This window comes from Buteo buteo, chromosome 17 (genome assembly GCF_964188355.1).
Source record: "Buteo buteo chromosome 17, bButBut1.hap1.1, whole genome shotgun sequence".
Taxonomy (NCBI): Eukaryota; Metazoa; Chordata; class Aves; order Accipitriformes; family Accipitridae; genus Buteo; species Buteo buteo.
The window spans coordinates 29,168,917-29,196,786 of NC_134187.1; the positions used below are offsets into that span (position 1 = coordinate 29,168,917).

General features: G+C 40.8%; 1 protein-coding gene across 2 annotated transcripts; it reads left to right on the forward strand.

The window, feature by feature from the left end:
- The first annotated feature begins 234 nt into the window (after window positions 1–234).
- Window positions 235–27,866, forward strand: LIMA1 (LIM domain and actin binding 1). Of its 2 annotated transcripts, XM_075049497.1 has the most exons (11): window positions 235–331; window positions 3,985–4,120; window positions 6,774–6,819; window positions 8,853–9,311; window positions 14,679–14,787; window positions 16,205–16,365; window positions 18,783–18,890; window positions 21,197–21,254; window positions 21,990–22,105; window positions 25,091–25,224; window positions 25,643–27,866. In XM_075049497.1, exons 2-11 carry the CDS (start codon window positions 4,002–4,004, stop codon window positions 26,643–26,645), a joined length of 2,313 nt encoding a protein of 770 aa, XP_074905598.1. In that variant the 5' UTR covers window positions 235–331; window positions 3,985–4,001; the 3' UTR covers window positions 26,646–27,866. The 2 variants fall into 2 exon arrangements, with proteins under 2 accessions (XP_074905598.1, XP_074905599.1); XM_075049498.1 differs by lacking the exon at window positions 18,783–18,890.
- Window positions 27,867–27,870: the final 4 nt, after the last annotated feature.

Consider the following 27,870-nt stretch of genomic DNA (forward strand, 5'->3'; position numbering starts at 1 on the left):
AAACTCCCGTTCTCCCAACAACAGAGACCATCGAGCAGCCGCCCACACCCGCCACCCTCAGCACGACCGGCAAAAAGGCGGGAAGCTGCCACTGCGCATGCGCGCAGGGAAGACCCCCCCCCCCCCCATGAAGCCGGGCGGGGGGGGGGAGACGGAACGATGCGCATGCGCTGGGGAAGACCCTCCGGTGAGGGGGCGTGTCTCTAGGCGGCGGGGCGGGGCCGGGGGCGGGGCCAGCGGGGGTGCCCGCCGGCGCTGCCGGCGCGGAGGTGCAGTCGCTGCCTCAGCCGCGACAGGTGCGCGCGCGGGTCCCGCCTCCCGACCGCCGCAGGTGCGTGAGGGGAAGGGGGGGGGGGGGGCAGGACCGCCGGGCCGGCGGAGGGCGCGCTCCCGCCAGCGGCCCTGTCAGCGGGGCCGGGGGGGGGGGACGGACCGGGGCCGCTGTGGGGCTGCCCAGAGCGGGACCCTCTCCGGGGGCTCCCGCCGGGCGCTGGGCCGCGGTAGTGCGGTGGTGGGGTATGCGGGGCCGCGCCGGTACCTGGAGCCCGTTACCCGCCTCAGAGGACAGGATCGGAGGCGGGTTCGAGCGCGTTCCTTCGGTTTTGCCCTCCCGAGGTCGGTGCCCGGTCGCCTCCGGTAGCGCCGGCGGGGGTGACCGGGGCTCTGTCGGCTGTCGCACGGGATCCGCGGGAGTTCTGCGGGAGGGCAGTGACAGCGGTGCGTGGAGCGGGACCGCCGGTGGTCGGAGCTCGGTGGAGGTGGGCGTCAGGAAAAGGGGCTCCAGGGAGACGTAGCTTCGGAGGGGCGTGTGGGCAGGTAGAGCCGTCCGGAGGTGGGGGCTGCGAGCCCACCGCTGCTCTCGCCTTCTTGCTGTCGGCGGTTTCGTGGCCGAGCTGCTCTTAGCTAATGAGTTGTTTCAGCAGATGTCCCGTTCTGCAGACGCTTGAACCACCTGTAATAAGTCAACCGGTTCCGCTTTGGGGCAAGCGTTAATAAAAAAGTTTTTTTCTTTCAGGATCTCTTCAGATATATGGATTTTTATTCTGCTGTTAAACTCTTGGTTGAAGTTATGGGAGGTAGATTTGGTGCATTACCGTGGCTAAATCACAGTCCTTCCCTTCTTTAACATCTTGCACGACTCCAAATTCCCTATCCCCTCCTCCATCTCCTCTGGACTCCGTGCCGTCTTCAGCCATAACCTGTCTCTATTGCAGCATGCAGAATGCTCATGATCTCATTTAAATTTTAATACGTACGATAAAGGACTATTTCCTGAAATGACTTGGAATAAATTATTCAGAAGGAGCAGCAAAAAATACACAGAGATGCTTGGACACGATGAAACCATAAATGTATGGGAAAGTGCTAAGAATGTGGAATGGCATCAAAAATGTGAGAGCACAAGTTTCAGGGCATCTTAGAGTTCTGTTTCATGTCTTTTCTAGCGACTGAGATTCCAAATAGGCTTCTTAACTTTCCATTTGAATGTCCTAGCAGTAGGTACAGCCTTTATAAAGAGATTTTTGCCAAAACAGGCCTGATTGTCTTAATGTACCTGTGGCTTTAATGGAGAAAATGGTAGGGAAACTGAACAAAAACACAACAGGGGAGAAAATGCATCCACAAACAGTGATCACGACAAGCTGCAATGGAATGCTTGGCCATCAAAACTGGGTTTATTTTCTGAACAATTAAACTGGATTTTGTTTTCTTAGTGTTTTACTGAACCTGTCCTTCCGTGTAAGGTGCGTGTCAATGAGCAACCTGTTATCTGTGCCAAGGGAAGCTTCTAATGAATGCCCCACTACTGTTCCCTGGGCAAAACTGACTCTGTTTTGTGAAAGGCAATTTAAACTGCAAAGTGGGGTTTCAGGTGATCTCCTTTTGGCTCAAGATTAATCATAAACCAAAGTTGAAGCTGCAGCATTACATGGCTGATTCAGAATTCTTCTGTAACATGGACTTACATTTTTCAGGAGTAAATTCCATCTATAATCTGTGCATATGTATTCTGTAGCTTTATTAAATCTATACACTAAATGTTTGCTACTGGGCATCAACACTAGGGACTACAAACTGTAATCACAAAAGTACTTATTTATTTGCGTGTGCAATAGGCTTTTTAGAAAGGGAGAAAATTGAATGCTCCTCTTGTATTCTAATTAGATCCTTTTTCTTTGTGAATGATAACTGGCGCAGTTGGCAAAGGTTGGTAACTATTTTAAGCCAGCCAAATGGAGAGCACCTTTCTCTTAGTCCAGTCTGGACAAAAGTTCACAGGTTAACAGAAGAGGGTAACAGGTGATGCAAAATGTTTTCAAGAAAGCATGAATTTCAGAAAGTAACTCTGTGGTCCGAGTTTCTCTTGCCAGTTGGAAGGGGCAATGGATGCATGTCAGAGACTGCCTTAAGTGGGAGATGCGAGTCTGAATCTGCAGTAAGCTGCAACTGGAAATGTAACATTGATAAGTAGTTTCGGTGTGTTTCAACATCACAACAAAAATAGCATAACTTTTCTTGTTTGCCACGATAATTCAACCTGTATGTCTAAAATCACCATCTAAATCACTATCTTGAAAAAACATGTCCCGGCATGGTGTGTCATACTCTCCATTACATCAGGTGAATTAAGGAATGTTAGAGAAAGTCGCGTTCTTCCTGACTATATCCACCAAGACAGCAACGTGTTCATCTGCTGCCTGTTTTATCTCTATGCAGCAGCAGGGTGCAGCACTAGAGAGGTTCCTCTCGTTCCAGCACCAGCTGGGCACTTCACAGACCCAGAGCTCCCCTTTCAGCACTGGAAATTGCTGAGACTGACAACTTACGCAGTCTCTGAGACTCCACTTGCTGCAGCTGAATTCTTCTGGACTGAGGCGTTACAGAATCCCGAGTCTTTGTCATTTTTGAGCAGTTGCATTATATCCTATGAGGATTTCAGAAACGTGGCCTTTCCTATGTTTGATTGACTGCTTATATCAAGTTGTCTTAAAGTGCTTCCATTTACAGTGTGACTAGGGGTCAAGCAGACCTGTACTCAGACTTCTAGAGTTCTGTGACTTAATGGTGCAAATCAGTTAAAGAAATTGATGGAAAATGTGAGAAAGAGATCAGCCTGCCTGATGTTAGCATTGTAGGATCAGTTAGTGCACTTGCTACAGGCATTGTGTGACATGAGACCAGGGATAAAAGAAAAGAGGAAAAAAGGAAAGGCGTTGCCTTACAAGCTTTATTTTTGTCTTATCAGAGAACTCTTTAAATTAATCTCCCCTCCTTTCCTCCTCCACAAAAGAAAACTAAGTATGTAAAAAAATCTGATAGTCTTGTCCGCTTCTGTGGTGAAAAGCTGTACAAAATCTCTTCCCGTTTACAGCAGGACAGGGCAGTTAAAACTATTCCTTTAAGTAACTGATAGCTATTGCAACACGAGGTTTACAGCTGTCTCCATGAACAGGAGACTTGTTTCAGTTCACAGGGGAAACGGCTGCTGCGTTAAGAATGAACACCACAAGAGTGAATGAAAAATGTTTGCATAGGAATTACATCCTCTTAGGTTTCATAACTCAAGCTTCTTACATAAATGCCAGCACATTTGCTTTAGAAACCAGAACAAGAGAGGGCATCTTAGGGCTTCCTGGAGCCCGTGTGTGTGTATAGGAAATAGAGACTTTCGCATTAGCATCCTCTTCAATCACAGCTTGCTTCTTACTCCTGGTTTATGGCTTATCTCTCACCCCTTTCATTGCGGCTAGTGTTTTTATCAAGGGCACCATCTCAATGGCATCTGCAGAGGAAATTATAATTTTAATCTGATGCCTTTTTTTTGAGGAGTCAGTTGATGGACAAGGTCCTGAATGATCAGGACTTAGTGGCACTAGTACGGTGGGAACGCCTGAATGGTGACTTAGTATCAAATCACTTTGTGAAACTACTTTTCTGCTCACATAATTCATATTGCTGACACTGTACTTTCTTCCTGAGCAGGTATTTGTGGTGATAAGATGGAGCCTTCCCCATTTAATAGAAGACAATGGAATTCACAGTCTTTGAAAATCACTGCAAAAGAGCTTTCTCTAGTCAACAAGAATAAGTCATCTGCTCTTGTGGAGAGGTTCTCTAAGTAAGTACTGTGAGGCTGCTGAATGCAGGCTGCGTGTGTAGGTTGACAGCTGGTACCTTGAACAATGACTGCTTCACTGACTGTTGCTTGCTTCTTAAAAATAATGTAGATCTCTAGGCATTTAAGTTTCTGGTTTAATATGTGCTGGGGAAAAGTTTTTTTGAGTTGCTGACATATTGTTTCAGCAATCAGAATTATAATATCTTTTTTCTGCTGTCAGAGAATAAAGTAGAATGTTTTCTGTCAAACTACAAATTGCAATTTTTTTTTGAGGGCAGAGTATTGGAATGTAGGCGGTTATTGCCATTAGGGTTTTACTTCATCAGAAACGGTCTTTAGCTGCCTAAGCATGAACTACATAGGTTTCTCTGCTCACATGGCATTTCCTGCCTGGTACTATAGAAGAAGTAGCAGTAATGCGTTATCAGTTAATTGGAGACCAGTTAGAAATGGTAGTGCTATCAATGGGTGGTGATAGATGTAACCCTCTAGTCAGAGTTCCATCAGAGAATTTCACAGTAGCTATGTTCTTCACAGATGTCCCGTCTTACAAAACTTGTGTAGAAAAGGGATATTACCCTTCACTTTTCTCTGAGAGATGGATGATGGGTAACAGTCAAATCATAAAGTAATATTTTATACACTGAGAAAGCTAAGTGATGGTAGCCTCTACATGTTTTGCGGAAAAGCTTTTATTCCTTAAGGAATTATGTAGACTACAGCTTGGATTTTCAATGGGATTTGGGCAACCAAGCCTCCTAGGTTATTGCATTAATAGCGTAGCAAGGTTTTGGAGCATTTAAATCTTGAGTGTGGGAGAGACTTTATGGAGTCTATAGGGAAAGGATAATTGCATTCTGGACTTTACACAAACATAGCTCTTTAAGTTACTGTTTAAGTACTCTGTCCTAGGGAGAAGCTGCTTGCTTTGACCACTCTTGTTAAGGTAATTTATTCACTCATTGAAGCTTGATTACAGAACCTGGTCATCTTGCTAAATGTTGATAATCCTTTGAAAAGGGCTTACTGGAAGTAATCCAAACTGCTGTTCCTTAATCAAGTAGGGTCCCTCTGCATAAGCAGTGTCAGTTCCTTGGAAAAACAGAGTCCTACTCACTGGCTTTGCCAACACTGACACTCAGAGTGAGGAGCATAATTTTTCTAAATTGCTGTTACCTAAATATTTGTATGTGAAAACATTTTTTTCATTCCATATAGTATTTAGATTATCAGTTTTGTCAGGTCAGAGACATGCAAATTGCAACAGCAGAGACTTCAACAGTGCGCTGTGGCGGGCTAACTTACAGAGTGAGTGGTCTCTGGGACTCTTCAATCCTTGTTTGTTTTCCAGTGTGGTACTTGACTTTCATGTCTCTCTTTGTTGCGTCTTCCAATATTGATCTCTCTTCCTCCATAAACTTACTTCCTCAGCATGTCTTGTCCAAATTTTGGAACCTTTATAGTACAGAGACATAGGTTAATATGTTTGCATTAAAGAGGGCCAGCTACACTCCTTTAGCAGCTTTCAGTCTGTAGAGTAGAAATAAGTAAGGGTGCCATTTGTCTACTCTCTAGACATTTGTCTACGCTCTAGAGTAATGAGGAGAAATCTACATAGTAGCACACTATTCACAGCAGGGAAAAAAATCAATTGTTATAAAGAAAAAATTAGTACTAAAGCAGGTATCTGCATGTAAGAATTTTTCTTAGAAGGAACTGAGCTGGTGATATACATTAGTTATTGGTTTGATACAAGCAATTATTTAAAGTCTGAAGCTGATGACTATTATAATACTAGTTTCTCATTTACTGCCTATAACATATTCGCAGTTGTATCAAAAGTAGAATTCCACGAATAAGAAAGATAGAAACATTTGCCCAAGCAGGCGTTGGGTGACGTTTCTTCTCTTTGAAAAGCAGAGCTCTACTTACAAATTGCAAAATTTGTCACAGCTGACTAATTTGTGCATTTCAAGAGAAAAGTGCAATCACCTTGCACAGTATACTAATCAGCGTGGTCTGTGTGCTCCTAGCTGTGGATGTGCTTATGCCCAGTGGAGTGGTGTGCAGATTGCTGGGAGTTTTCTATAGCTTCTTAAAGGACTTTGATTCATGATCCAGGGTGGCTTATCTTCAGAGGGCTGTGATTACTGTTTCCACTGCTGGGGTGGTTCAGCTGCTCATGAAGCAACTGCTGAATTGGTGCAGTTTACCACCCAGCATAGTAAAATAAACTGGCACTTATGTAGATTTTCTGCGTATGCCAAGCTGTAATTTGTTACGGTTCAGCAGCTGCTGTATAAATAGCTGAGTTATTCCTGCAAGGGGGCACAGCAGACAGCTGGGTGGCGGAAACAATACAGCTATTCCAAGGTAAACTGTCTATATTTGAGAATCAGAGTGCTTAGGTAATGAAAAATATTAATGTATGTTGTTATTATAAACTGAATTACTTAAAATGTGTCCATCGCTTTGCATTGTTCTCGTACTATTTGCTACTATTTTTCCAGACTGTGTTTTTATTTCATAAGTCTGGGAAGTGCACAGAATGCTTGGTGGGGAAAAAAAAAATCTCAGTTGTCTTCGAGAGCATTCAGTATTCTGGTTAAAAACTGTTTGTGGCTTTTTTTTTTCTCTTTCCTCTATCTCAAAGGTATCAGAAAGCAGCTGAAGAAGCCACTGCTGAGAAAAAAAGAAGTGTAAGTATTTGTTTCCTAGGCAATAAGCAACAGCCCACAATCAGAACAGATCACCTACATGTAATGTTTCTGTGACAGTTGATTTTTGGAGTATCAAAGTTGCTGCCATGTATCCTACAGAGAACTTGGTTTAGGCATAGTGTTTGCTTTTGACTCATTCCTCCTACCCTTTCCCAGTGAGAATGAAAGGAAAGAAAATGAAATTCCTTGCCCAAAGCTATATATTGAATCACCAGTTCGCTCCTAAGCGAAAGGCAAAACGAGTTAACCACAACACATGAATATCCACCTCTTTGTTCTTAGCTGTAGGCAGTTGTGTGGTACGTCTTCCATTCTTGACTGAATTTAAAAGTCGTCTTAAAAGAAGCTGCCAGTGTCTCTGAAATGTAATGTGTATGTCTTTGATAGCTGTAGAATCCATTAAGGGGGATCTTCTCTGAAGTGGCTTACAGGGTTCAAAATGCCCCTGGAGGAGGGAGAGCCATCATTTTTGGCTCTGTTACAGCCTCACATTCCCTCCTGTAAACTACATTGCACTTACTGGTCTGGGGTCAGGGGACCTTGGTTGAAATACCAGGCACTAAGATTGTAGGTCTTTGTATAAGCAGATCCTCAGTTTAATTTTTATTTTAAAAGATGGGCAATGTTTTCAGGATATATAGATAAGTCTTTGTTAGACCATACTGCCTTGACCTCTTTAATGCTTGGGGAGTCATTCTGTTTGGGATATAGGTGTGATAAAATAAACATTATAAAAATTACTTTCCAGTCTTAAATTTTCTTATTGCTTGTATCAGGGAACAGGCAAGTCCCAAGCAAGAATGACTTGTGTTATAAAGTATGCCGGGACTCCACAGGCATCACATCCAGAGGTGGTCCTGTGGAAACCTGCTGCGCAGTTTTGAGTACTTCTGTTACATTACAGTATTTGCCTTATAACTTTAATACTTTCTTTTAAACAGAGTCAGCAAGCAAGCTCATATTTTTTGAAGTCTAGGTGGATTCAGTGTTCAAAATGTGACCAGAAGAGTAATAGGGCGAGAGACTTAAATCCTAATATAGCTGCTAATCCTGTTTAATTCCTGTAAGCCTTGCAGACCTGTTCCACTTGCAATGAGTTTGAAATGTAGTGGTCTCCATAAGGGAGAGAGAGCAAAAATGCAGTGGTGGCAGGTATTAGATTTGAATGAATTAAACATGGACTGGTCTGTTACTCTGGGGAGAGGTAACTACTTGTAAGCAAAACTAGTCTGAGAAGCACTTGAATGTGAGGGGTACTACTGCTCCATGTATTACCATCTAACTCACAGTGGTAAGGCAGTGCCTGTGACTTGTGTGCATGCATCCTGCTGAAAGCATTCAAAGTGTTGAGTGAAAGAGAAGAAAAATTCCAGCAAATGATCTGGTATTTATAAGTGGGAGCAAAAAGACATTTGTTGTCAGTGCTTAGCTTGAGCCTTATGCTGCATGGTATAAAATACTGAAGACAGATCTCTTGTAACTAAAAGGCTACTGTTAACTGATAGAAATACATAACTCCAAAAAAGTAGTGGTTTCTGAAAGCTAATCTGTAGTTTTTTGGAAGGCCTACTAATTGTTGTCTCCTGAACCAGCTGGAAGGCATTGCAACATTTGGCACATCACCCATCCCTCATATGGCTGCTTTTGCTATTGTTTGCTTGTTCTAGGACTAGAGACCCTTGTTGTGTGGATTTTGGTCCCCTTTCCTTCATATGTGTATTCAAGCCTTTTGTGTGTCATTTAACTCATTAGAGCTTGACTCCCTTTTTCCTTATAAGGCCATCCTGTTTGCTCACTTCCTGCTTTAGCTCCTGACTTTTCTCTTCTCCCCCCTCCTCCCTTTCCTATCCTGGATGCTTTCTCCATGTGGCACAGTTGTAACTATTCACAGCTGTCTGAAAAAGCAGGGAGCTGAGAGCAGTACTGAGCCTTTAACTTCCTTTCGCATAGAAAGGAAGTGCTTTAATGCTTCATCAGGCATATAACTGGAATTAACTTCTTGTTCTTTGTAGATCACAGAAAATCTTCCCCCCCATTTTAAAAGGGGGAATCTGAGTGTATTAAAGAAGAAGTGGGAGAATCCAGTGCTGGGAACGGAGTCTCGGAAGGAAACGCTACGAAGCAGCTGTGCTGAGGTTAGGCACAAGGTCGCAAGCCCCGGACTTGGAGTCGGGAGCAGCCCTGCTTCTTCCCCAGACGAGGAGCAAACCCCGGGGGCTGGTGCTACGTCTGACGCCCAGGCCCCTCCGGGCACCCCTGGCCAGCTGCAGTGTCCTGGTGGTGACAGCAGAAAGTTCAAAAGCCACTCACCAGAGAGTGGTAAAATGGAAAACTGTCTGAGAGAGTCCAGAGAAGCGGAAAAGCCTGAAGCCGGCGAAAACACGGACTCTTCGGGGAAGATCGAGAAATACAGCGTTCCACTGAACAAACTCAAGATGATGTTTGAAAAGGGTGAAGCGACTCAGACCAAGGTAAGGATCTGTCCCTTCAAATCTTAAGAGAAACTAAAACTCTGCTGCCTCTTGGGCATCAGGAAAAGTCCCAGGAGGGAGTGGCTCTGAACTATTGACTCTGCAAATAATTGTATTCATTGTTGTAGTTGAAACATAACGTAGCTGGTGTTAATAACTTATTTGAGCTATACAAGTATGTGCAGAGTGCTTGGAGTTGTGGCTATTTGTGATTGCTTGGAAATGTAAAATGAATTTGCTTGTGAAGGGGGTACAACTTAAGAGAGAAAAGTATGGAATTTATTAAGACTTTTTTTAAAAGCGAGTTGGGATTGTTTATATTTTGTCATTAGATTGAGTTATGCAAACATGAATTGTGTAAAAATATATATGTGTGTATGTTTATATATAAAAGAAAAAGTAACTGAAGTGAGCTGAACAATCTCAGGCAATTGCAATTGAGATGGAAGTACTGCCAGAGTTAAGAGGGGTTTTTTATATACGTATCAGTATGTGAGTCACACATATGCAGAGAGAGAGAGAGAGAGATGTACTGTGAATACTCCCATCTTTTCCTTGGTGTTCTCTCATCTTTGTATCTTAACAAATGTTTCTTATCGAAAAAGAATCCTCACGGGGGAAAAAAATAAGCAGAGATAGCCAGACAAGCTCCTGCCTTCACTAGTTTTGACTTGCAAATGCACAGGGCTTGCATTTTTCCTACAACTGCTCATGAAATCTGATCCTGCATGTGGACTGCAGACTGTGTGTCCCGGGGGAGAATTGCTTAACTAGAAAATGAGTTGCATATGCTAGTGACTTGCAACATAGTCCTGAGGCCTTGATGCTGGTGGATTTTCCAGTTTTCTCATAGTTTCCTATACTTCTGGCTTTGTTTTACTGCCGGTGGTTTTCTTGCAGTATTGAGTAAAACAAACAAATTTTGTACAAAAGTTGTTTAAATATATAACAATTAAGGGCTTTAGAGGAGGTCCTCTGTGTTAAAATCAGTTTGGGGTCTGTATATAGTAATTTCACAACTTAGATTTTTGTAGCCTTTGTCATTATGTAAGAGCCGCCCATACTATCATGTCCATTGAAAGAGTGGGCTGTGGAGGGTGATCTCCCGATAGCACTTCTCTGAACTCTTGCTGTAGGATTAATCAGTCAGGATTCCACAGGAAAGTACCGTTTTGCAGATGGGATTCAAGTAACTTTATCTTAGCCTGGGGAATAAATTGTTTTGGAGCTGACTGAATCTGGAACTGGTATTTCTGCCAAGCTTAGTAATTCAAATATTGTTGAAAACCGACTGAACACAGTAAATACCAAACAGTAGGTATGAAACTATTCAGGTTAAGTTCAGATTATGTTCCTATTCCAAGTTCATCTGGTTACTTTATATTTTAGAAGGGAAAAGGCACAAAATGCTCTAAAGTTTAAGTGTATGGGGGGGAGAGGGTGTCTTTGTAGTTAGAAAGCACTATTGTAAGATTTCTGATTCTGGGAATTAATCTGAGGACTGGAGGATGATGTCATGCAGTCACGTACAATGAAGATAGTTAGGCACTATGGGGACACAGATCTTTTTCACTTAAGGTAGGAAGTAACTACAGCAGTGGTATAAGTTTGGCTAACTGCAAGCTCTGTGATTGCCCCTTCCATTTATGCTTTTCCTGAACTCTCACCATTAATAAACCCCTGGTTTAAGTGCAAGCAAGGCTTCATAGAATCATTCAGATTGGAAAAGACCCTTAAGATCATCGAGTCCAACTGTAAATTCAGCAACATGGCTGTAACTTCATGACAGTAAAGATAAAATGACTTGCCTGGTTGCTGGGCAAGTCAGTGGCAAGAATCCAGATTAAAGCCTGGATTTCCTGACTCAATCACCCACTCTAAACAAACCTATTCTCATTTCCAGGGTTATAAGCAAAACCTCCTAGTTTATTCATTTACCCATTCTGCCTTCTGCAATTTAGATACAAGATAGATCTTTTTTATTGCATCTTTGTGGAAAAAAATGCTCTAAGCACATTAGAGGTAGGCATGTCAGTCTAGACTGGTTCAGCATTAAGCAAAGACTGAGCATTGGGTCTCTTATCAATTCCAAAGAATTCTTCTGTAAGTGATAGCGAAAGCATACACAAGGAAGATCAGGGGAAAAGAAAGAGTAAGCAGATGTGCAGTACTTAAGTTGTCTCCAAGTTGGCTTGTGTTTTTTCTTTAAGGCAAAAACTTACTGTCTTGTGTAGCTAACCTCATGTGCAGGGTCACATTTGACACAGTTAGTATATAATGAAATAGGTGTAACTTCTATTTGGTCTTTTGCCTGACGACTCTTTGTGCCCCAGGCAAAATGCTGTTAACTCTGTATGTGGTACCTCTGCACTCACCTCTTTTGTCTTAGAACCAGACATGAGGCTTTCCAGACATGAGGAATATTTTATCTCATTTTGCAAGTAGCAAGAAGCTGTGGCATGGGAATTGTGGCCCAGCCAGGACTGTAAAGGGAACTGAGTGGTATATGCATAAAGTTGGGAGTCAGGGATTCATTCTTGCAAAAGCTGTTAACCTTCCATGAGCTGTAATCACCCTAATTACTTGTGGTTGGTCAGTCTATTGATTGTAATGGGCAAAGTCCCTCATCTTCCCTTCATTAAACTTTTTTTCCCCTATTACTCTGCTTTTTTCCCCACAATATAAAACTGTTGATATAAAATCTACACAACATTGATTTTATATTTGTAGGTTTTAGTACTAGGATGTGTGCAGAAATATCTCTGAACTCTAGCTAAAGGTTTTGTATTTTGGTGTTTTGGATTTTTACGGTCAAGACCTAGGCTAATTCTGTTATACAACTTATCTACAGAAAAGTTGTGAAGAACTGAAATTTTGAAATTCCAGCTGAAATTGTAATATCTGTAGATATCTGAGGTGGCAAAGAGGACAGGAGGAGAGGAGCTGGCAGGACTGTGGAGGTGATTCAGTTGACGGAGTACTTAACTCGGTCTGTTTAGTTGGTCACGAGGTGGCTGCCTCTGATAATTGAACTTTTCCTGCTGCAGTGGATTCCACAGCAAGGTGGTACAATGGCGGAAAGCTCTTTGCGCTTAAGTCAGAACTTGCCAGCCTTCATGAAGGTCCTACAGGGTCAAGCAGAAAAGTCTGTTTCTGATGATTATTGAATCCTTTGCTGCTGGTGAAAATATGGAGATTTTTGGTTGTCTGGAAGAAAACTTTGATTTTGTGCATGCATCTAGATGAGGTGCTGGACCCTGATCCAGAATTCCTGTTGGTGAGCTCTGACTGAACGCTTGTCATAATTGTTTGACAACACACTGCCCCTTGGCCAACTCAAGGTTTAATTTGTTTAATAATCAAATTAACTGATAATTGAGAATTCTTTGTCTTCTCAGCATGAGGGCAGTTCAGCATGATGTTACTGGAGAAAGACTACAGTTAAAATAAATGGAATTGAGATTCTGAAACAAAGGAGAATGAGAAGAGGCAATCTTGATTTCTAACTGTCTTTTTCTCCTCAAAAGTGCTGATGGTTTCTTTCAGTGAGGTTGGAATCCCAGATGCTGGATCTAAATTACTTGAATTAAGACCTTTGTTCCATACTAGTGAAAACTTCCTTATGCACTCTGCTGCCAGGCAAACTTCCCATGTGTCTATACTGCAAACTTGTTTTTTCATTTGTAGCTTTGTCACTCCTGCTGTGTGCAAGAATATGTATGTGGTACCATATTATTTAACTTCCCCCCCCCCCAAAAAAAAAAAAAAAAAACAACAAACAACAAAAAATCCAAACCCCCCAAAACAACCCAAAGCCAGGACAGTGATAAAATAGTCAGGGGTTTCAAGTGGGCTAATAAACATGTTTTCTCTTCTGTGTCCTCAGAGGATCTTGGCTTCAAGTGTATTCTCTCTGTAATGAACTTCTTTGCATACTAGTCAAAAGTTAGACCCTTTGAGAGACAAATTTCTGAATTGTAAGACCTTCAGACTTGTGGGCTCCAGGTGACATTAAAGCGGATGCAGGCTGAATAAGAATCATCTAAGGATAGTTTGCACAGAATGAGGAATCTGCAAGTCCTTACAAGTGTGCAGACACTCCCAAACTGAACCTATCAACACACTCAATGGAAGGAAAAGACTTGTCATAGCTAAGCTTTTTTCCAGTAAGAAAAGTTACCAAAGTCTTAAACCACAGAAATAGAAGATATTTCCCATGCTAATGGAAAAAGAGGTTTTCCAGCTGCATTTTCCTTTCCTGGTAAAGTTGCTGTTTTGTATGCCAAAGCAGCCTGATTTTTCACAGTGATTATCTTACAGTGCAGTTCTGTTAAAATAAAACTTTGGAATTTCCTTCAGTTTGGTGACCAGCAAATAAGAAACTTGTTGGAAGTTGGGGGGGGGGGGGGGGATGTGTGGTTGAAGCATGTTGCCAAACCTGCCTTTTTCCCTACATTAGCCTCAATCTTAATTTCCAACTGGCTCTGTGATTTAACTCTTCCTAGGGAGGGAACAAAGGTCTATCGCCTTCTAGTATTTCATAGGTTGACTTTCAGCTGTGAAAACATCCTATCTTGATGAAGTCAAATTAAACTGCACTTCCATGAGCATTTATCAAAGCTGCTGAAATTTCTTTTCACAATTTCTTTTACTGAGCATTAGATTTTGGGGAGTTGTTCTCAACAAATGAGTATCAAATCTGATTGAGCCAGTCAGAGCATCTGTGTGGTAGTGCTACAAAACACCCTGTCCAGCACTGCAGCCTTGCAGATAGTGATTATCCTGGATATCTGAGAATATTTATCTCTAGCACTCTCCTGCTTAAGCTTCAGCCTTATCAGACCTAATTAGGGAATTATTTGGTACCAAATGCATGAGCTATCCAAATCAAAACAAGTAACTTTAGATAACTTCTACTACAATAGTATTCATTCTTCTTTCTGTTGCTGAAAATCAATGCAAATTTTTGATAGCTTTCTCCTTTCATCCTTTTTCTGATTTTAAATCTTCATAAAATGACCTTAAACATTAGCTTCAAAAGAAATTGTTTGAAATGCAAAAATCTAGACCGAAGTTTTGTATTTGGTGGTAAATGCCTAAAAATCTCATCTTTCTGGTTCTCTGACTTTTCAACAAAGATAAGCAGTCAAAGGGCATCTAGTGACCTCTTCAAGAAAGTGTTTTCCAGGTGACAGAGGGTCAGGTATTCTGTGATCAAACTTTATATTGGTTAAATAAGATGTCACCTGCTAGACTTGTTTATTCCAGTAAAGCAGATTTGCTAGTGACACCTGTGCATCTTAAAGGATTATACGCAACAATCTTTGTTTGTCTAGGCAGCTGATAGGTGGGTCTTGTCTCTAACAGGTCCCTAGAGACCAGAGGAAGACAGCAGTCGGTAGAAGGATTTCTGAAAACAGCCTCTCTTCGGAGGACTTTGATGTTGGCCAAGGAGAGAAGAGCCATAGTACATCAGGTCAGTAAACCTCATGGTTTGTGTTTTGGTTTGGTTTATTTTTTTTAGTTTATAAAATAAAACTACTTTATACAATACAATGGAAATAACTTTTGCCTTTCAAAAATGGAACGAAGTGCAGCCATCTTCCATCTGTAAAGTCCATGAGAACATCGCATTTAATGAATTAAGTCTTGCTATGAATTTTAAACCATTATACTCTTAAGCATGGGAAGCCAAGGCACAGGAGATAACTAGCAAGTTAAGGAATGGAACCCATTTTTTTTCCCTGTATCTTAATCCTAGGACAATGTTAGAACTACTTTCAGTAGTCAAACTAATTTAGAAAGTAGCGAACAGACAGACAAGACAACATGCCTTCTTCCTTTAATTCTCATCCCTCCTACCTTGTCCAGACACGGGTAACTACAGCTAGCCTTATGACTTGAGCAAAATTATGTATTTTTCATGTCTGGAGACTCTTTTCTAGTAAAGCATTTACAGTCTTCTGTGTTTTCAGCCTATGGCTAATATTGTATCTCACTACTTAGGGTGCACATTATGTCCTTATTTGAACAATACTGGAGAGAATGGCAAGAACTACTTAGATCTGTTTATTGTCCCCAAGAGGGGCCTTAATGATTCATACAACTTTTTAGTCATTCAAGGCGACTAGCTAGTAAAAGGTCAGGTTTTTTTATCATTCTTTATTGAACAATTAAGCTATTACTGAAGACCTACAAGAAAGTTAGATAGCAGAGCAGTCACATGAGCTGGCTTTTTAAGCTTGTTTGGCTAACATCTGAAAGCAAAAATGAAAGATGGATGGTAAGTAATGGGGCATAGTTCTGAGAGTCAGGAGATCTGCACCTATGTAAAGACTTAAGCTCCCAAATGTTTCTTTCCTCTTGAGGTAAAAACAGATGCTTCAAATGATCCTGCAAGACTAAACTGAATTATTTCATAACATGTTTGTTCTTGAGATCTCATGTGTAACATGTCATGCAATAAATTACTTTCATGGAGAAGGTGGAAGTGGCAGGTGAGACTTCTTTCCTTGCTTCCCATATTTTCCCCAAAAGACTTTGACAACTATTCCACTACAGGAATGATGTATATTTCCGTTTAGCCACTGTAGCAGCTGCTTTCATTTGACAGTAACAGCAAAACAATCTTCAATGTTAAAACTGTTTGCTCTCATTACTTCCGAAACCACTGGCTGGATGCTGCATCTGGTGAATACGTACTTCTGAAACTATCTGGATCAATTACGAGACTTGGAGCATAAACCTTTGACTGAAGCATTTCTGTGCTCTTCAGATCTGGAATTTCTGTGGTCTTGGGAGTGGTGAAGGGATGGGATTTGTAAATCTTTCTGTAGATAGGTCTACTGGTGTTCCTGAAAGTCACCCTTTATTCATGTACTTTTTTTTTGTAGGGCATCTTGTAGATACTAGTCCAGCATTCAGCCCAGATAAGGCAGAGACCAAGAAAAGCCTGGAAATGCCTCGCTTAACAGAAACGTCAATAAAGGATAGGCTGGCGAAGTATCAGGCAGCTGTGTCCAAGCAGGGCAGTTCCACAGGCCTCATTACCATGGTAAGTCTGTTCTTTGGTGTGTGTAGAAGTGAATTTTTGTCCCAACCTGAGACTGGAAAGAAGATCTTAGAGAAACCAGGCTTTTTGAAGATAATGCCATCTTCTTTTGAAAATAACTTTGTGCCCATAGGAGTAATTTCTAATGAAGAGTTGCCTCTACATACTGCAGGAAGAAATAAGTATTTGCATCTTCCTTGAATAATCTTGAAAGTTTTCCAAGGAATTAATTGCTGGCACCCTAACTGAGGTCCTTCTGAAACATAGCTGACATTCTTTTTCTTTCTGCATGTCTGTAGCTCTCTGCATGCTTGTTGTTGGTTTTTTTGTGGGGGGGTGTTGGTGGGTTTTTGTTTGTTTTTTTTTTTTTTAAAACAAAACTCAGTTCTGTATTGCACATTAGCTATAAGCTAGGGGAAACTGATGCACAGTAAGATGGAGTGACTTTCAATGTCATACAGTGCATAGAACCTGGATCTCTTGGCCTGCAGCTTTGGGATCTCCAATCAGTTTTCCTCCCTTCTGCTTTTGACATCCCTTCAAGACTTCTCTCCCATTATGTGAATCCAGTTAGACTCTTGCAGTGAATGAACCTGTGCCAATTTTGCAGATATTTGATGAGGAAATGAGCAATTAATGAATCATGATAAAGTATTGCAGCTGAAGAGACTGCAAGAATCTAAGCTTTTGTTAAAAAGTGCTTAAGTACATTTGGTGGAACTGATACTTTTGCTCAATGATGGGAACTTTTATTGCTTAAGTATGACTTTTATTAACCAGACTAATAAATTTTAAGAGGCTAGGCCTTTTTAAGTTAGGAAACTTGCACTGGAAATAAAAGCCAAAAATTATGGTTCTAAGCTTTGTGGAAGAGTGCATGCTTCCTGGGTATCTTTGTAGAGAGACAAAAGTCTCTACCCTCCTGAAATGATTTCTGAATTTCATGTGATGTGTGGGTCTAATTCTCCAACCCTTGGGAGGAAAGTCGAGTAAACTTCACTGCATGAATGGAAAGTAATTGCAGCCAGTGCAATAAATCTGATTAACTGCTAATTGCTGATTTCTGCATCCTGTTTCTTGCCTGGATTCAGTTTGCTAGATTGCCTTTTCCAGTTTGTGGCTCAGAGCAGTAGCTGATGCACTAAATTATGTCCTAATGGCAAGAGATTTACCATACATGTCTCTTATGACTCTTGTTTGTAAATCCCCAAAGCTATCAGTTTGAATGTTAGTCCAGCCTGATGCTCTCAGGATGTCCCATTTAGCAGAATCTCTTTTGATTTTGGCCTGGCACATCAACAAGGGCAGCACATAAGATGCAGCAAACAACGGTTTCTGAGGCCAATGTTTGCAGTACTTCTGTGTTCCAGTAGCAGCCATAACTCTTGGATATTCTCCTTCCCTGCTGACAAAGCAACTAGGGCTCTTTTGATATGGTAGTGTGGTATTTGTACTTCCTGTCTCTTAAAATGTGTCACATCTGTGCTACAAAGGAAAGCTAGAATCTCTCTGGGGAACAACTATTTTGAGGGCATTGTGGTGTAATTAGGCTGGGATTAAAACTGATAGACACTTTTACAGTTGGTTAGAGTAAGGGTGAGAAGCAATCATTTCTATGCATTGCAAGCGATACAGGAAGGGGAGGGAGAGGTGATGGACAGCATATTTAGAGATCTGTACAATAGAATTCTAACATTCAATTACATACCTATTAGACGTGGTTGGTTTTGTGCAGACTTGTTTACAAAATCCAGTAGGATGCTGGTGCTGGCATTTGGCTGTTTCTCTTTCACATTACAGAGAAGATGCCTTGTGAAAGGCACGAGTCTTTCTCCAATTATCTTGTATCCTGTGGCAATGAAAGAAACACGAGGTCTCACTGGATTTTATCGTTTTTTAAGTCTGAAAGATTCTTCGGTGAAAATCTTAAACAAGTCAGTTTGTCAAGAACAAAAATCTTGGTAAATAACAGAATTAGGTTTTTGACTAGTATTGAAGCAAGGGTAGGATTTGCTTTTATGTTGAACTGTGTTTTTCAGTTACACAGTGCTTTAGATAGTGCTCGTCTTAAAATACTTGCAATTTCAGATGAAAAGTTAACATTTCTGGAAAAGGAAGATGTGGATTGAGCAGGGGAAATGAGAGTTGATTTTAAACAGGAACCTGGAAGTAGAGAAAAGGGGTTGTTTAGAAAAATGTTGGCATTACCTCCATAGAGTATAATAAAATTCTACAGCCCCATCTTTTTTCTTCATTAGAATGTATCATTTACCAAGTTTGTATAGATATTCATGCCCCTTCCTTTAATTATCACTGTATATACTAGGAAAACAGTTTAAAAAAGATTTTAAGAAAAATAGAAAGCAAGTGCTTTCCTAGGGGAAAAGAACCTGTCAACTTTCAAGTGCTTTATTCTATAGAATGAGATTCAAGCCAGTGAAAGTGAACTCAAGAATTACAAATCTGAGCAGAAGGAGAATATGCCACCAAGTCTTGAGGACTCCATTTCCTATCAGGATGGGGAGAAGGTAAGATGTTCATGCTGGTGAAGATCAAGGACTTCACTTTAAGTGGAACTAGTTGTAGAAGCACAGCTGATATACTTGTTCCACATGCCATCTAGAAATTGAATATGAGCAGCTGATACAGATTATTTACATGCTGCAGAATTCCTGAATTTTTTTTATTTTTTTTTTAGACTGTATCTGAATTGTAAGCTAGCAAGTCTCTGTGGAAGACTTTTAAGCAGTTGTAGAGAATATCTAGAGACAAATTTCAAGTTTTCTTGGAGACTTCCCCTGTCTTCTCAGTAATGACATGCCTGTAGTGTAGCAGAATCCTTCAGTATCATACTTACATATTTTCTGATGACTTCAGTAGCTGACTAGGGCTGAAAACTCTGACGGTTTTGTGGGAGTTTTGTTCTGGTTTGTTTTTTTTTCACTCTGCCATTAATTTCTGATGACTATGATGAAGCTAAACTTTTTTGTGTCATGTTACCTAACTGTAAAAAGATGATTCACAGATAGGTATTTGTTTTGTTTGTGGGTTTTTGTTTGTTTTTTTAATAAAATAAAAAAGAAACCACACCAGAAAAAAAACCCATGAGGAGCTTTGTGTGACACAAGTAAAAGGAGTTTGTCACTGTTTCTTCTGCATTTAGGGGCTAAATTTTGATTAAGGTAACCGAGAATGCCAGTTTGGGTTTGTTCCTGGTTTTGAGCTTCAGCTGTAAATAGAGACTAAATTACTCTGTGAATTAGAGATAATAAAGCACACTCAAGCATTTGTATACTAAACTGGCGACAGCAGACGGGATAAAAGTAACTGAATAATAATTGGGGTACTGTGTATTCCAGCCATTCTGAACACGTGGCAGCCTAATGCCAGGAGGGCTTTGCTTTTAGAGCTTTCCAGCCTTCCTTGGGCAAGGGGCCAAATTGTTGCTTTCAGCTGTTCCTCACTGACAGCTGAGCAGCTTCATGTTCAACTGATCGAGGCTGCTTTTTGCTAAAAGGTGAGTTAATTAAAAGAACACCTGTTAAATCAGAATACATCACTGTTGTTGAATGGAAGATTTGAATAAAATTTCTTGTATTCAGCTGTAGTTGTGAAGTTACTTCTTGAGGTGTCCAGGTGCAATAAAGAACCTGAATAAAACATTGTTTGGGAGCCAGGATTGTCCTTTTGAAATAACATGATGAACTTTGGAAATAAGCTTAATTAAAACTACTAGTAGTGAATGTCAGAAATGGGAGTCCTCTGGCAAAAAGGAAACAAAAGAAACTTGCGAACCTTCTCTGTCATTTTTCACACTGAATCCATGAAAGATTTAGTAGCCAGACATGTGTGAGACTTTAACAGCCACAGAACATGCTGATGCACTTCCCAGTATACTAGTGTTACAGTTTTTTTTTTCAGTCGACCAGAGTATGTTAATTTTTGTAACTTGCTTCCTCATTACCTCATTAATTTGCAAACTTCAGTTGCTTGCAATGGACCTTTCAATCATTAAAGTGAATTAGTGATGATTTGCATTTAATCTTGTTACAGTACTTTAGTTTCTCAGTGTAGCTACTTAAAAGTATTTGATTTAATACTAATAGTGCCAAGTTTAATGAAGAAATATACATCAAGAGCTTCATCTGTAACTTGTGTAGTGTCTGAAACTGGTTTATATCCAACTCTTCTAAGAAGTTTTTTAGATGAGTCTGGTTCTGAAGGAGGATGAACAGGATAGGTGCAGGCATGTTTGTCCCAACCTGGGAACAGCCAACTTCTAGTTCTACAAAAGCTTTTTTTAAAATTCCGCTCTTTTTCTCTTTTTCTTTTTTTTTCCCCCTAAAGCACTGTCTCTGCTGAATGTTTAAATGTCATAGATTTGTCGAATGTTGGAGGGAGCCATGAGATTTCCAGTAAATGTGTAGTGCTTGGTGTCAAGGGATTTCTAAGTAAGAAAACTTCAGAGGTACATCAACAAAATCCACAAGGATTTCTGAAGACTAATAGATAAAGGTGTACAAGCTGCAGGTGTTTGGGAAAACAAAAATACGATGTTTGTGTGTGTGACTACTATGACAGATGATCTGAATATTGCAAGACCTGTAGAATGATGAGGATATCTACCTTGTAGCAAGGACTAAGATCCTTGGCAGTCAGCTGGACCCTGCCTTGTGCCTTACAAAACAAAAAGTAGCTTCACATGTACCTCAGTGTGGCCAGTCTCTTCCTATTTAAGTGCTTACAGTGTCAAACTGGCTGTTGTGTTACTCAGGCCATGATTATTCAGACTTCAGAAGGTCAGAGGGGCTTATTGTCTAATATTCTCTTGCAGGTTTCTGTAGGTGAGAACAGTTTGTCTTTCCACTCTGGTCTTCTAGAGGATGGCACTGGTAAGCACTTGTTCTCCTGCCTCAACAAGAGTAAAGCACATGGCTGAGGAAGAGCACTAACTCTGCCCAGTTGTGTGTAGGATGCTTAAGATCAGTCCTGTCAAATGATGAACTTGACCCAATAAAAACCTGTCTTGTACTAAAAATCTGACCTATGCCTAACTCAAAATTTATAAGAATTTCTTTGAGGTTTACAAGTTCATTTGCAATTGTAATTCTAAGACGTCTGTAACTCTTGTTTGCTCTGATTGAAGACATTTAAGTGTAGCTTCCTCACCATTTGCACTTAAAGTAATAGCTGTGGCAACTACTACATCAGTCAGTAGGCTGAAGTATTTATTAATGCAGGAAAATTACCCAGTGTCTTTGGTGTTGTCCAGAGATAGACGAGTTCCTATTCAATAAAGTACGTAACCACATTCTCACATTGCCTTAGCTTTACACCTAAATTCAAGCCCACATGTGAGCACTTTGCAGAATTGAAGAACAGTTCCTGCAAGTTAGATGTTGGATCCCTGTATAGTTTCCTTTACATATCAACTTAACTTTCCTGGTAAATCAGAAGAGTAGAATGATCATGTTTAAATATCTAGATCTAAAGGTTTAATAGCAGATGTTCAAGAAAAAATATGTTGGCCCTTAGCTGGTAGGATTGCTGTTGGGTCTTATGAGCATAAGCTTTCCATGGTTTTAAAGTCGTTGTAATTGCCTTTTCTTCCTCCTCTGCTCCCTTAGTTGGACAAAACTCCGAGAGCGAGACAGAAGTTCAGAAACCTGTCAGCACAAAGCAGCAAAACTTTGGTTCTAAACCAGCTGGCCAGACAGATGCATCGCTGCCAAAAGCAGTGAAGGTAAAGCAGCTATTTAGTCTCAAACATTGGCAATGGTTAAAACCAGTTTCTCTATCTAATACTGAAAAGCCTTAATGCAACTGATGTGGTCACAAAGGATCTGTCAGTAACTGTATCAGTATCTGATCTGTCTTCATCAGACTGTGTTTCGTGACAGCATGGAAAAGCATCTCAAAACTGTCAGTTTTTCTTCAAAGACTAAGTTTGAGTTGCTTGCTGGGAGTTGCCCTGCTGCTGTTAAAACAGCGTGCCCCTGCAACGGAGGCAGTCTGTTTCTCTTCAGCGTGGGAAAAAGGGTTTGAGCAGGGGATCCTATCAGGGCTTGTCTATGCCTCTTGTAAAGTCAGTGCTCCTAGAGATTGGCACTGAGGTCCTGATACTGATCTTGAGAACCTTTAGTAGGCTGGGACTTGGCTTTCCACCCTCCTCTCTCAGCTGTTCCCAAGGTAACTGCAGTTGGTAGCAACTTTATAGTAAGGGCACTGTGGTGACTGACTCCACAAAGATTGAGTTTGGCATTCTGAGTAACAAGTCTTTAATGTTACATTTTCTTTAGCAGGAGCTATAAAGCATAAAGCAGATGGAGAACTTCTTGGGTAGGAATGTATTTGCTAATCTTATTAGACACACAAACGGCAGTGCTGAACATTTTGATCACACGGTACTTTCTTGTCACGTGTGCTGTCTGGAGTTAGGATGCCTATTCCCTGGGCTGCCACAGACTTCCTGGCTCACTCCTGAGGAAACAACTGTGCTTTTGTTGTTTTCCCCATCTTTCAGAGGAACGGCACTGACCTCATGAAGACCAGTAAGATGTGGCTTCCTAGTGTTCTGGAGTATAAATGCCAGTATGCGAAATTAGAGCTGCCTATAACGTTGTTGTAATCTCAGTCTGTCACAGCATACAAGATACACACAACCTGTGTGTCTTGGTCCTCTGCTATCTCTTTGTATTATTAGAACCATTTTAGTCCTCTGCCTTGTTACTGCTTTAGATTCTGCACTGCCAAGATAGAAACCCAGATGCCGTTTATTCATGTAAGGTTCCTATTTGTCTCTTCCAGCTTCTGTCTCCTGTTCTTGGTTCCTAACCTCTACTCCTGCCTTCTGCTTCCCTCCTAATGTGAGCTCAACTCTCAGCTTTCTCTCAAGTTTTTTTTATATTTATCGGGCCTCACCTTCCTCCTGTAGCTCCTATTTGTAGTATGCCTGGAAAGGAATTTCTTTCTCTTCACACCCCAAAACGCCTCTCCATCAGACATAGGGCTCATTGTTATGCAAGTAAGTTCCTCTTCTTAGGTGGGGATGCGCATTGCAGAAGCATATGCCAGCACCGTCATGTCATCTTGCAAAACTAAGCTTTCAGGGAGAATTACTTTCTGATGGGCAAGCAAATTGTTGCTGCCTTGCTCCCTGTGGCAAGCATGGATAATTACATTTTTGTCTGCATCAGTAAACTCTCGTTTTTTTGAGATTTTGATTAGTGACTCAAAATTCAGAATTCAACGCAGTTTTGGCAGCACCTAGAAATTGTGCATTTTTTTTCAAAAGGAACTCTGAACTTGTGTTGGTCAAGCTGCCATCATAACTGGAACTTTAATCTACTATAACTTCAAGCAATGCCTTAAAAAAAAAAAATTAAATACCTATTAAACTGGAATTAAATTGGCAGCAAACTTTATGGTTGTGACAAACTGACTTCAGCTGGCTCTGTCTTCAGCAATCTGTCCCTCACATAACTGTAACTTTCATTGCCTAACCATTGTTTCTAGTCTGTTATAAATAAATTGCTGTAATTATGTCTTCCTGTGGCCTTCCTGTTTTTTTCTTTAGCCATCATATTTTTCCTTAAAGCTTTTTAGTAAGTTTGTAGCAGGTAATTCTTTGTCAAAGAGAAGCTACAATATCAATGTGTCTATGCAGACCCATGGTAAGGAGCGTGGGCATTCTTTGACCCTGTTGCTAAAGTAGTTGTAATCAACATGCAGCCTGAGACTGCCAATTTCTCAACTGTAAGTTATTTAATTTTTCCTTTAAAGTGTCCTCCCTATTGGCCAACCTTAAGAGATTCCAAGAAGTGAATGGCATCAAGTGACCTTTTTTCATGGACAATGTACTTGCTTCCTTGATGCTGTCAGAAAACAAAATCTGAAACCGTTGCTGTACAGCACAACAGTGACACTTGACTCCTTAGCGTTTAAGTTTACCCTTGCACTAAACTCTCAGGAAATTATCTTAGTGAGCACATAAACAATTTTAGCTGTTTAACCTCAAAGCCCTGCTCACTTTAATTCTTGAGCAAGTTTGAGGGCTGCGTGTCCTGAAACCTGAGTATAGTTTCTTTGCGATAGAACTGGAATTGCTTACAAATGAAGTCAGAAGTGTTTCCTGCTGCCTGCATCTGTGCTGAGACTATTTCCTCCTCTTTGAGGAGAGCATTTAGCAAAAGTGGATCGTTTCAAACTGTTGAGCAGCCTGTTCCACTCCTTTCCCCTCCCACCCTGTACCTTTTATTTTGTGATTATTTCAGTTCTTTTTCTGCACTATTTTTTTTTATTTTGTTAAGTCTCATACTGACTTTAATCTACCTGAATGTTTCTTCATCATTTTCCTATCAAGAAAAATTGAGGTTGCAGGAATAGATTAAACAGCTTTTGGGGAACTGGCTCAGTCAAAAGTTATAACTGAGTTCTAGTATTTTGATTGTTCTTTCTCAACCATTGCTCAACTTGTGATGCTTCAGCTGTGGAATTCACTAGGGCAAAATCTTGGCTCACCGTCAAGCCACAGCAATCCTGTGGGCCTTCCATAGCGTCTTCCTCACTCATTGCCCACCAGAACCCGCTGTACCATAATGAGCATTGAGTTGCAGAAAGTGAATTGCTGCAATTTTCTGAGAAATCTGGAAGCCAAGCATGAACCCAAGCCAAGTCCCCTAGCAGTTGATTAATTTTCCAGTTAACAAGCTTTCTCTTCTTCCCCTAGAAATTTCAGTTGCCAATGAAGGAAACCTGTGTTGGGTGTCAGAAGACTGTGTACCCAATGGAAAGGCTCTTTGCCAACCAGCAGGTGTTTCACATCAGCTGTTTCCGCTGTTCCTATTGCAACAGTAAACTCAGGTAAACACACTGCTCCATTTGGCTGCTGTCTAGGAAGTGTAGCTTTCCTCTTCAGCAGCTGAGTAAGGTGCTGTTCAAGCTTAGCTGAGCTGAAGGCAACCATAATCCAGTGAATTGGAAAGGAGTGTAGGAGTGGTAATACAGTCCTAGTTCTGCCAGTGGCTTTTGCACTTAATGCAGTCTGTTTTTAAACTCTTAATGTAATTTTATGTGGGGAAAAATATATGTCCAACTTTGTAAAGAGCTCCTGACGTTTGCAAAGAGGGATGTACAAACTCATGAAAGCTGTAAGCTTGTCTTTTCCAAATATGTTGGAAGGCTGAAATTGAATCTCTTCAGTAACATAACTAAAATATACATCCGTCTCAGCGGCTGAGACACAGAATGCTAACATTTGACTTCATATCTTCCTGAACAGTCTTGGGACATATGCATCTCTGCGTGGGAATATTTACTGCAAGCCTCACTTCAATCAGCTCTTCAAATCTAAAGGCAATTATGATGAAGGCTTTGGACACAAACAGCATAAGGAATTATGGGCAGGCAAAACTGAATGTGAAGAATCCCTGGAGAAAACTGTCCATGGTGTAAATGCAACAGAAAGTCCACAAAGCCCAGGAGTAGAGGATGCCCCAATTGCAAAAGTAGGAGTTCTGGCAGCAAGTATGGAAGCAAAAGCTTCTGCTTTGCCTGAAAGAGAAGAGAGACCAGCAGAAACAAAAAAGCTCAGGATTGCCTGGCCGCCTCCATCTGACCAAAGTATTCAGGGAAGTGCCTTAGATGAGGGCATCAAAGTATTCAAACCCAAATGGCCCCCGGAAGAAGATATTTCCAAGCCAGATGTGCTGGAGGATGTAGATCTGGATCTCAAAAAGTTAAGAAGATCTTCCTCGCTGAAAGAAAGAAGTCGTCCCTTTACAGTCGCAGCCTCGTTTAGAACAATATCTGTTAAAGGCCATAAAACAGAGAATTATTCTTCTCCTTCTAAGGCAGAGAGAGAGATGTTGAAAAGAAGTGAGGAACTGGAGAGAGAGGTTGGGGTAGACAAAAAGCAAAAGGAAAAGAAGGTTGAGAATAGGAACATCAAGAGTGCTGAAGAGAAAAATGTAGCGGAAGAACGGGAATTGTCTGGTAGCAAAACAGTAGACCATAACTTTGTAGAAAATGGCCAGGTGAATGCAGAGACAGATGAGGAAGAACACCCTGTGGAAGAGCAGGAAATCCCAAATGAAGAATTTCTTGAACCAAATTCTCCTAAACATTCCAGCTTAGCCAATGTTGTGACTGCTAAGGAATCATCTCCTAACCAGAATCGCAAATCCCAAGATGTTGGTTTCTGGGAGGGTGAAGATATGGAAGATCTATCTGTGGAAGAACAGATCAAAAGGAATCGTTACTATGAAGAAGATGATGAAGAATAAATTGGCCTTTTACTAGAAAACTTGCTGCAAGGTGCTGGGCCTTTTTAAATCGGTGTTTTTAGCTTTAACAAACAGTTGTCCTCCATGAAAGCGATGCTATACTGCACATCGACATTAAGGGAATCCTATGTACAAATTATCTCAACTAGAAAAATACTCTGGAAGCCTGCAAAGAGTGTATTTAGGTGCATGGAAACAAGTATCTGGCTGTGGGTTAGCTTCAACAGGTAATCTCTGTCCACAGCACAAGAACAGAGCTGTTCTGTACTCCTACTGTCTTAGCCTTTTTGAGCTTCAATAGGTATTTCACTAACAATTTACAGAATTTCACTGTACTCACAAGGTGGCGTGAAACAGGCTTTCTGTAATACACTACTTTTACCACTACAAATGCTACTGCAGTGCTTAGGGACCAATTTCAAAGGGACTTTCTGGCCTTCTTTAAAAATGGTAACTTAATGCACTTTAATACATGTAAAGGGCACAGCTGGGATTTTTTTTAATAGTAAAAACATTTATGTGCTTAGTATCCAACAACTAAAGCATCTTAAATTGAGTGCAATGTGATTTTCTTTCTCAAAACTGCCTGTGATCAGTTGAAGACTCCCTACTCTATTTTTCTCTGCGCAACTGGAATGGTGTGCCCATTGCTGGAACATATGTATTTTAGTGCTTCTCCAGAAGCTGTGCTGACAGATCTCTTTGAGTACAAGTGAACACTTTTGCAGTAGCCTGCAGGGCATTACTTTTGCATTCCATATGCATTTGAAGTGGGGTTTTTGGTTTGGGTTTTTTTGGTTGGTTGCTTTTTTTTTTTAACTTGGAGTTCATTATCATTCATTTTAAACTGCAGATGATATTTTAAGGCCTTTTGACAACTTTGAAAACCTACTTGTATCAAGCTGCCATAAATCTTCTCATTATGGCTGTGAAATTATGCTGCATTGCAAAAATCTCTGGAATAAAACCATCTGAACAGTGAAAATTTCTGATTGCTAGCATTGAAGCTTCATACATTTTTAAACTTGACTTCATTTATTTTACAAACAATGAAATCTTGAATGGGGGAAGGAGGATGCCCTTTTTTATATTAGCTTTTATTTGTACTGTATTCTCATGAGAATTAGCTCTTAACTATACTTGAGGTGTAAAATATTCTGCTTTCTTAACAGTCCTGCTAACTACAAAACCTTCAATAAAGTTCGGTCATTTACATTAAAATGTA